Source organism: Trifolium pratense, linkage group LG5 (assembly GCF_020283565.1).
Source record: "Trifolium pratense cultivar HEN17-A07 linkage group LG5, ARS_RC_1.1, whole genome shotgun sequence".
NCBI lineage: Eukaryota > Viridiplantae > Streptophyta > Magnoliopsida > Fabales > Fabaceae > Trifolium > Trifolium pratense.
The window spans coordinates 13814386-13825451 of NC_060063.1; the positions used below are offsets into that span (position 1 = coordinate 13814386).

At 32.9% G+C, this 11066-nt stretch overlaps 2 protein-coding genes across 2 annotated transcripts; one reads left to right on the top strand and one right to left on the bottom strand.

Annotated features, from left to right (window-relative positions):
* Positions 1-5722: 5722 nt before the first annotated feature.
* Positions 5723-7251, top strand: LOC123886078. Its single transcript, XM_045935418.1, has 3 exons — positions 5723-5744; positions 6217-6478; positions 6896-7251. Exons 1-3 carry the CDS (start codon positions 5724-5726, stop codon positions 7249-7251), a joined length of 639 nt encoding a protein of 212 aa, XP_045791374.1. The 5' UTR covers position 5723.
* Positions 7252-7566: 315 nt separating this feature from the next.
* LOC123884521 (GLABROUS1 enhancer-binding protein-like) lies at positions 7567-9245 on the bottom strand. The gene has a single exon (XM_045933631.1). The coding sequence runs from the start codon at positions 9090-9092 to the stop codon at positions 7821-7823; it is 1272 nt and encodes a 423-aa protein (XP_045789587.1). The 5' UTR covers positions 9093-9245; the 3' UTR covers positions 7567-7820.
* Positions 9246-11066: the final 1821 nt, after the last annotated feature.

Genomic DNA, 11066 nt, shown 5'->3' on the forward strand with positions numbered 1-11066 from the left:
TCCGTCTTTATCAAACAAATATAGTTCGATATCCTTCTTTATTGGACAAGCCAATATCCCTAAATATTCATGATGCATGCACTCAAAACTCATGAATATATTCATCAACAATTTTGGCATATAGCCCGTCAACAATAACGTGGAACACTATCCAACGTCCGTCTTTATTAAGATAATCAATACCTTAATATCCGTCTTTATTAGAATAACATAATTCTAATATCCTTCTTTATTAAGTTGATTAACACCTTAATATACTTCATTTATACTTCATATTTGATTAACAATCGTTATAAGCATCAACAAGCATCAACAAGCATCAACAATCATCAACAATCATGTAAGAATAAGACACTGATTGAAAATACATGCAAAGGAAGATAGCAGATGAAAAATTGGTGAAATCTGCAGCATTTTCGCCTGAGGCGGAAATATTTACGTTTGAGGCGAAAGTTTCGCCTGAGGCGCAAAAATTTACGTTTGAGGCGCAGAAACATCTGAAAGGTTGGCTGCTCACTGTTTTTCCGTTTCAGGCGGAAATTATTGTGCCTGAGGCGGAAAAACATGCGTTTTCTACACAAAAACGCCCAAAAATCTCATTTTTCATGTTATAAATCCCAAAAGAGTTTGTATTCAAGTGCAACAAACATATCTAAACACAAAAGGACGGTTCATTTCACCGATCTACCATTTTTACTACGAAAAAGTAGAGATTTAACACTTTTACTCAAAACTCTCAAGAACACAAAGTTCTTGAGTTTAATCATCTATAAACTTCGTTTTTAACCATTAAATTCGTTCATTCATCATGTTAAAAGCAAGTTAAGCATGTTAAGAACCTTAGGGACGATTTCCATCAAGAAAATCCATTCACAACTAAAACGAAAATGGGGTGGAGGAAGTTCGGGTGAGGAGAAATCGACATTCTCCCCTTCCTCGAATCACCCACGAATATGAAATCTACTCTCTTACCTGGATTCGAAGAAAACACGACGAAGATCTCGAATCCCTAGCTCTCCCTTTGCCCTAGCTCCCAAGCTCTCCTCTTCCTCTCTTCAAGAACACAAGAACATGAGAAAAATGAATTTCTCTCTCTTTCCTTGCCCTTAATGGGCGCCCCCTCACACACACTCAAGGCCCATTGGGCCTCAAGCCCAATTGGCTTGGCCCAATAACGCGTTAACTCACTCTACTCGCTTAATAACTAAAGTACTCGATAAATAACTCTAGTTATTAACTTAATTAAAATTCCACGTTAAATAAAATATTTTAACACATAAAAATAATAATACGAAAATTGGGTCGTTACAGTGACATACTATGCCTTGTGTTCAATATAGACATAAGGGCAAAGGGGTAATTATACACACGATCGTTATCACATAAAGGTTTCGTCAGATCACATGACATTCTCGTCACTTGGGTAGCAATGATGTGTTGCTAGATACCGCTCACTGTTTATAATATTAAATATGTGATTTAATATTATTGTCAACGTTACGAGAACCTATAGGGTCACACACAAAGAACAGATAGATGAGATAAATAAATAGGTAAGACTTATTTATAAAATAATAAGTAGGACTTATTAGTAATTAAATAATTAAGTATGACTTATTATTTAATTTATGAAAATAGAGAAATGCGGTCCACCGTAAGGTACGGTGCAGTGCTTGGTTTGATGACCACACAAGTGGTTCTATAAATAGAACCCTTGTGATGAAGTTTTGTAAGCTTAACCTAATTCACAAAGTGAAACCTAGCCGCCGCTCTCTAAACCCTATTCTCTCTGAATCTCTGGTGGAATTGGCTAGCACCGGTCATCGGAGAAGTTCTGTTAGTGTGGACTGAGTAGATGCATCGCTACTTTGCTTTGCTCGTGATCAGAAACAGTTTCTACCTCAAAGGTTCTGCACTTCAAGAGGTAAACACATAAACTTGTGGTTTTGTGTTCTTTGATTTGTGATTAATGGTTTAATCAAGATCCGTTCATCGAGATTGTTCCGCTAAGAGGATTAATTATTTTGAAAAACCCCTCTTAAATCCCTTCATTTTCTACTTGATTAAGCCAAGGGATATAATTTATGATTCCTAAGTATGGCTCAGTTCGAAAAAGGTTTTTGGGTTGGTCTAAATAGCTGAAGTTATAAGGTTCACTACTAAAAATCCTGGGTTCACAAGTTTGATAGCAGGGAAAGATCTTACTAACCTCTTTGTTCGAAACGTCACGATCTGGTGTTGGACCCCCAAATGCATGTGGGATTTCAACAACAGAGAAGGGAATCAATACTTGGTTGTTCCAAATTTCTTTCGCCGTCTTCTCACCCTGAGGTTCAGGCACATAGCGGCTAACCCCATCACTACTGCTAGTGAGTAGTGATGATGTCTATCCATTTCCCAGCTGAAGGAACGTCAACAATTTCTGTGGAACTGTATGACATTTTGATTTTCTTGAAGGATATGATTGAATCTTTAGACATTCGGAATATGATGTTTTTGAGGATTATGGGTATCAATTAACGCAAGATTCGTTCGTAATCAAAGGAATCAGAGGTAAAAAGAGTGTTTTTACTGAGATTGAGGGAGTTAATTGAAGGAATCTGAAGAAAATGAGAAGATTTCAGAGAAGAAGACGAACAAAGTGATAAGAGTAGAATAGGTGAGCTGTCTGCTATTTATAGTGTTGGTCAAAAATCAGAATTAAATAATTAGAAAAGAAAATAGAAACTTTTCTTTCAAATTCCTATGGGAACGCGTGTCCCATTTACTCCTATAAAAATGGAGTCATGATGATTGTGAGGTTTGAAATAACATTTGAAAAGAACATTGATTGACTGCTCACATCAGCGCCGTCTTTGGGAAGAGTGAAACTTTAATTCGGAATCTTTCAAAAACGTCATATTCTACATTCAATAATTCATTCGAAAATGTCATTTTTGGGGGGCAATTTGTTATCTCGAATTTTTGACCATATGTATTTAATGTCAATTTGGTGCGTCATCTTAAATATGCAACTAAATAGAATGGACGAAAATAATAAATGAAATGTATCCACGGAGGTCCAAAATGAACACATTAAATAAGTTAATAAAAGATATGAAAAGGTGATTAAATTACCTAATTAAAGTCTTAATTTCATAAAATATTTTATTAACAAAATGACAAAATTGCCTTCGAATCGAATGGGGTTTCGAGTCTTGGTATTCGAAGATGTTCTGGACTTAGAATTATGTTCATTATTTTCAGCAGGAAATTGCAAGAGTTTCGAAGGCAGAGTTCGAGCGACAGTTAAAGCTAAAGAGGCAGTTATTTTCTTCAAACTTGATCAAGAGATCGTGGGTTCATGAGTTTGGAAAGTTGGCGAAGCACGTTTGCACAAGCAGTTGTTTATTCTTGTGCCTATAAATAGTAGTTCCTTTAGTTGGAATAAGGGTCACAATTCATATACAAAATTCACAAACCTAAAGTATCCATGTGTTCGAGATAAAAGGGTGAAGTGAAGAAAATGTATGAATTCGTGAACAATTTACTTTCTTTGTAAAACTTTTACATTTTTATGCAATTTTAATCTTTCTTTTACAATTTATCTTTTCAAATTCTCTCGTTCGAGTGAATCTTGTTTAATTTACATTTTCTTTTGTAAATTGTTCTTTTAAACTGGTTTACCAAATTTTTATTTCAATGATTAACATTAAAATTTATACACAAAACATGTCCTAAGATTTACTAGTTGGTCCTGCAAGTAATTAAATTAAACTAGCGATTGTTTACGAAAAACCAACGTAAACAATTGCATTGGTTATTAAAAGCAGATTCCCGAATGGCTTTTTAGGATATATATATATATATATATATATATATATATATATATATATATATATATATATATATATATATATATATATATATATATATATATATATATTATAATTATAATAACTATATATGGTATTTGTTTTTTTATACATTGTATTTATAAAATGTGTACACACATATGCTATTTATATTTTATTTTATAATTATGTTTCTATAATATATATTGTAAATAAACCCACTTGGGGTTGATTTAGTGGTGTTGGCTTGAGTCCTTGAAATATGCTTCTCTCAAGGTCTTGGGTTCGATCCCCTCTAGTGCCAATTTCGGCGAGCTAGTCCATACAGAACAAAAAACTCAGGCTTTAAATGGTGTCCCACAAGTGGACGATGAGATTGGTCTCATTGGATTAGTCGGTCCTAAGACCAGATACCAAGTTTTCAAAAAATATAGGGTAAATGATCATTTACCCCCCTGCAAAATAAGCGAATTTTCATTTACCCCCCTATGCAGATTTTTTTTCTGTTTACCCCCTTGCAAAAAATAGATTCACTCATTTTGCCCCCTGTGTGTACAGCAGGATATTGGATTGTGCAAATTTGCTGACGTGGCTTGTTCACGTGGAAAAAAACATTTATATTTATTTTTAAATTCCACATCAGATAATATTTTTTTCAAAAAAAAAGAAATTATTTTTTTTCCTACAAAATTAAAAAAACGATTTTTTTTTTCCAAAATTAAAAGAAAATCCTACAAATAAAATTTTTTTCCCTACAAAATTAAAACAAATTCCTACAAATATTTTTTTTTCGTACAAAATTATTATTTTTTTCCTAAAATAAAAAAACGAATTTTCATATTTTGCTCCCAAATAAAGTTTATTTTCAAAATAAAGATTTTAAAGATTTATTTTCAAATTTTTTTTATTTAAACAAAACAGAATCTTCACCGATTTGCTTCCACCGTCGTGATCATAATCGTCGTCATCTTCTTCAATCACCGGAATCGTCTTCTACTTCGTTATTGTCTTCTGCTTCCTTCTATTTTTCTAGTTCTAGGGCAAATGGTTTTGGTAGAAGAGGAAAACACGAATAAAACTTCTTTTTCTATTTTTTTTAATTCAAATAGATTAAAAAAAATAATGTTTTGTTTTTAAAAAATAAAGATCATGTTTTTTTTAATTCAAAAAGATTTGAAAATAAATCTTTAAAATTTTTATTTTGAAAATAAACTTTATTTTGGAGTAAATATTTATTTTGGGAGCAAAATAAGAAAATTCATTTATTTTATTTTTTTTGTTGGAAACTTTTTTAAATTATTTGTAGGAAAAAAAATTAATTTTTTTGCAGGAAATTTTTTAAAAAATTTTGTAGGAAAAAAAATTTATTTGTAGGAATTTTTTGGGGGAAAAAAAAAGAAAATCCGTTTTTTTATTTTGTAGGAAAAAAAATATATTTATTTTTTTAAAAAAATATTATCTGACATGGAATTTAAAAAATAAATATTAATTATTTTTTCCACGTGTACAAGCCATGTCAGCAGATTTGCATAGTCACATGTCCTGCTGTACACACAGGGGGCAAAATGAGTGAATCTATTTTTTGCAAGGGGGTAAACAGAAAAAAGATCTGTATAGGGGGGTAAACGAAAATTTTCTTATTTTGCAGGGGGGTAAATGATCATTTACCCAAAAATATATATTGTAAATAATTTATGGTAACTATATATGGTATTTGTTTTTTTGGCTTTAATGCACTTTTGATCCCCCTAGAAAAACTTAAACTTTTGATCCCCTATTTTAAAAGCCAACTTTTTGATCCACTATTTTAGTTTTTTCTGAATTTTGGTCCCCAATCTCAATTTGGTCAAAGTTTTGCTTATGTGTTATGCTCATTGCTTATGTGTTGTGATGGCTTATGAGAAATACATGGTAACCTTCTTAACGTTCAATATTACTTTTTGACATAACCAGTTTTAGAGTTTTCAAATAATGTTCTTTGCATTCCAACCGAGTTCAGTTGTCCCCAATACCAGGAGTTGTACTTGTATTACAATGATTGAAAAGGAGTCTTTACATTGATCCCAATCTCGTTGTATAACTTGCGTGGATTGTTGAGGTTATAGAAGCCTACCATTTGCAACAGGAATAAACAACCCTCAACCATGAAATACACAGTTTTTAAAGAAATCAGGCTTTTGTTGTGACCCGTTTGACCTGTTATTTTAGTGTTATATCAGAGAAATCAAAATCCATACTCTACCTGATTATCATATTTAAAATTATTGAAGTTGTAGATTTCAACACTCCATAGCCAAATATAGATTGCATCATATTAGAAAATACTCTATTATTTTATATTTAGGTTTCATGGCAGAGTAAATTGACAATAATTGTTTGGCAGGCTTGTTGGGGTCGTAATCCCTCAGGTGGGAGAAATACAAGCAGCAAAGTGGCCAAGCAAGCTGCATTGGGATTTGTTAAACGAACATTGGAGCTGTACCATCAATTTGAAGATACAGGCAACAGCTGCTTCAACGAGCCTTTATTCAAGGATATGTTCTTTGCTGCTTCTTCCCAGCTGAGTATTGTTCGTCTAGTAGATGTCATGGAGGCTGAATCTGCAAAACCACATGCTTCTACCCTTTCTCTGGAAGCAAGAACAGGTGTCTTATTCATTATTTTCTTGAATAAATGGTGTAATCTATTACTGTATTGTATCTTAGTGTTTCCTATGACCATGTTAGCCAAAATTTCACATGGCTTTAAGCCTTTAACTTATGCTTGGCTGTGCAATCCTTTGTCTACTCTCCTTGTCCCTAATGCTGCCCTCCCAATGAAATACTGCAACTAAGACTTAAAGTACTGCCAGCTAAGAGAGTCAACTGCAGACTCAGAGGCATCCTTTTTCCTAGCTGTCAGTATTTTATTTAGTACAGGGTTAAGGACATAGGGATGGGACAAATGATTTGAGTCCTTCATTGCATGAACGTTATGTATAGGTTTCTTATCTCTCTCCCTTTTTACTCTTTTGAGTACTGGCTGGATTTTGATTTTTAATTTGTATGTATTTCTTTCTGCAGGTTCCATTAGTTCACGGAAGAGCCATTCACAATTTAGTCCGAACATGAATAATCATGATGTCAATTTATCAGATATTTTTCCTGTTATAAATAATTCATTTGAACAAACTAGTGGGAAGGAAGATCTTTGGTCAAACAGGGGGAAGAAAAGGGAATTGTCCCTTGACGACGTTGGTGCTTCAAGTGTTCCTTCGGGCATTAGAGGTTCTCTATCAAGCAGCACAAAAGGAAAGAGAAGTGAAAGAGATGGAAAAGGGCAGAGCAGAGAAGGGATATCCAGAAATGGAACTACCAAAGCCGGTAGGCCAGCATTATCTAATACTAAAGGAGAAAGGAAACCCAAAATCAAAGCCTAAGCAAAAAGCAGGTCAACATTCTGTTTCTGTTAATTGCCTCGTTGGCAAACTATCAGACCAACCTAAACCAGCATTGCCAACTGTTTCAAAATCAAATGAATTGCCTACCAATAGCAATGCCAAGGAAAAGAAGGAGTCTGCCGTGGCTGAAGATGAACACGAGCCTATAGATTTGTCCAACCTGCAACTACCTGGAATGGATGTACTTGATGATCAAGGTCAGGATGATCAAGGGCCTCCATCCTTTTTCTTATATTAAGACCCGAGGGAGTAATAGTTGAAAGAACACGATCAACAAAGGTTCAAATACAATTGTTTTATGTCACTGTAACCAGATTTCCATAATACCAATACTACAAACACCACAATATGTCCATTGCAATTGCATGTTCAGTAAGATAATTCTAGAATTCCAAAACCATAATACTAATTTCTCAAAGTAAATAAATAAACAGCAGAATTGTAAACTAAAAAATCTCTAAACAATTGCAACAAAATGACCACAAATCAAAGACTCATATAGATCAAAGTTATGGCCACAGAAAACCAGCCATCTAAGAACAGCAAACCTAATCGCTCGATGAAGACATCAACGCATCCATTATCAATCTACTTTGCTTCTCAGACAACTCAGCTCGCATATTAACAACCTTCAATTCAGCAATTTGCAACTCCTTCCATCTTTTCTCCAACTCTATCCTCTTTGATTCCTCAAGCAACTCCACTCCGCTCTTCAGCAAATCCATGCCCGACCCAAATAAACCTGATACACTTTTGTCAAATCGATGCATTTCATTCATAATAAAACCCGAACCGGGATTCTCCTTTCTAGTTTCCTTGGAAGCCACCAAGGACAAATCAGGTTCCATATCCAATTTCTTCGTAGTTGGTGATTTCTTAACAGCACCCTTTTTAGAGGGTTTCTCATCAGGTTTTCCATTTTCTTCAACAACATTACCACCCCAAATCTTTTTGCCAAATTCAAACATTTTCTCCTCAATAGGTTTGGAGAAAGTAGGAGTCTTTCCATTCTTGCAACTCTTCATCTTATTGTCAAATTTCAACTTCAGCCTCCGAACCTTATCTTTCAGCTGTTCAAGTGTAACTGGAAAATGAATCGACTTCTTCACATCATCGTAAAATGCTGTGGGATATTTCGCTGGATCGTTCCCTGTTTTTGCAGTAAAATCGACTAGACCTTCAAGAATTGCAAGTTCGTCATCTTCATTGAAAACTCTCTGAAACAATTTTTTTGAGTCATCACCGGGCTTTTTGTTATCCTCCTCCTGTTCTTTCTTATCATCAGCAGCGGCCGTTGTTTTCTTCTTCTTTGATTGTTTAGCTTCTTCTACAAGTTTGGTGTCACTCTCAGCAGAACGTTTGGTTCCAGATCTGGCCGGTGCGGCAGAGGATTTTGGTTGAGGCTTTGATTTTAGGGTTTCATCAATGGATTTTGAATTGATGGATTTGAGTTTTGGAGGTGGTTCTTGATCAGAATCGGTATCGGTTTCTTCTTCGTCTTCATCGTCTTCATCTTTTTTGGATTCCGATTTATCATTATCGGTTTGAGGGGTTTTGGAAGCAGGTTTTGAAGGAGGAGGTTGTTCTTCTTCTGATTCATCATCTTCTGAATCATCATCTTCTTCACCTTCAGATGAAGAAGCTTCTTCAGATGACGAATCTTCATCGTCTTCATCTTTTTTTTCTTCTTCTGGCTTTTTGGACGGTGGCGGTGGGTCGTTCTTTGAGGCGGAGGTGAGTGGTTGGTCATTCTTGGAGACGGGGGTGAGTGGTTCGTCGTCTTTGGACGCGGCGGGGGTTCGTTGCCGTTTCTTTGCCATTGAGAAATTTGGGATTAGGGTTTCGGGGAGTGAGTCAGTGTGTCTGTCCGTGACAGGAATAGAAAGTATATATAACTAAAAATAATCGTAAAAGAAGTTAGAGAGTCCAAAATATTGCTTTTATTATGTTAATGATAACAAAATAAGTTACAAAAAATTATATGAGAGTTAATTACAAAGGATATAAATACACATAATAATGAATAATAAATAAGTTAAGGAAAATTCTAGGGTACCGTTTGGCCCGACTTTTTTATTGCCTAAAAGTTACTTTAAAAATAAGCTCAAAATAAGTGCTTTAGAAATAAAGTTAAAGTTGTTTGGTGATTTCATTTTTTGGAAAACTTTAAATAAACTATTTTTTAAGATCTGTTTGATTAAATATTTTGTAAAAGTTTTTATAATATAAAAAATCATTATAAATAAATAAAATGATTTAAAAATATATTAAACAAATATTAACATTTTGTGTGTCTATATATAACATTTTTTTACGCAATCTATATATAACATTTTACTTAATAGTGTTTTATAAAATCTGCCGTTTGATTAGAACTAGAAGTATATATTATTTAGATCTTCTATGTCAAATTTTACACAAATTTAAAATAATTTGATACGTTATTTATATTCATAAAAATTAAAAATGTTCAATAAAGATGCATAAATCTTTAATTTTAATGAACCTCGGTAACATATAAAATAATTTTAGGTTTGTGTAAAATTTTAATACAAATAATCTAAATGATATAAACTTTAAATCCATTGTAAATTTTATAAATTTATATTTGTTAAAATATTATTACATGACATAACAAATTATCAACTGTTTAATTTTATCTACCACAAATATACTGATTAAAATGAATGATTATTTTTTATTATTTTTATTTAATGAATAGTAGTATGCACTTTTACTGTGATGATGAAAATTAATAATAGTGCATTTTCTATGTGTAAAAATAATACAAATAATAATCTATAACAATATATAAAGGGGATACGGGAGTTTGGGCTGGATTTTTTTTTGTCCATTTTGCCCTTAACTTCCTTTATGGTTTTTTAATTATTCCATAATTGCCTTTAACTTCCTCTTTTTTTTTATGGTTTTTTCATCTATATCTATTCTATACTATAATATATAAAAAGAATACATGAGTTTTGGGGTAGAATTTTCATAATACCAACATTACCCTTGCTTTTTTTTAGTAGCAACAAAAATCTTTTATTAACAAACTCACCATAACATAATGCGTATCTTTTTTTTGGGTACATAAGTTAGACACAGGCAGGCGCGGAACGCGCCTGCCTGGCCCGCTAGTAGCAATAGTGCACATAATATCAAGGTGATGCATATAAATGAATATCTCACTTAAATCTGAATTATTTGTGTTGCATATACAAATGAATAATTGCTATATATAAGATTGTTATGAAAGACGATGCATATATATAAGATTTAATCACGTGTGTCAAAAAATAATATATAACAATATCACTTAAATATTTTTGCTTTCTCTGGGATTCGAAGAGGTTAGGAAGCGAAAAGCTGTTTTGGCCTAAAAAAAGTTCCATATATTAACTTTGCTAAAAGTTGATTATTGATATATTTTACACATACAAATTAAGTTACTTTTTTTATTAAGTACTTCTAAAAAATACTGTTTGGCCTGACTTCTCCTTTTTTGGAGTAAAAAGTCAGAAATAAGCTGGGCCAAACGGTAGGATGAAGTCACAAAAGTCACTTCTTGAAAGAAGTTGCCACTGTGGCCAATTAATCAAATAGTTGAATTGGTCAACTACCACATAGGATTATATGGTACATAAGGCTTACCATACATCTCCTTATCAATTCTTGCAATTAAGTCCCTAACAAATTAAAACTTACAAAATTACCCCAAATTCTTTTAACTTTTAATTTTATAGTTATAATTATTATAATAAACAGAGAAACAAATTTTTTCTTTCTTCCAT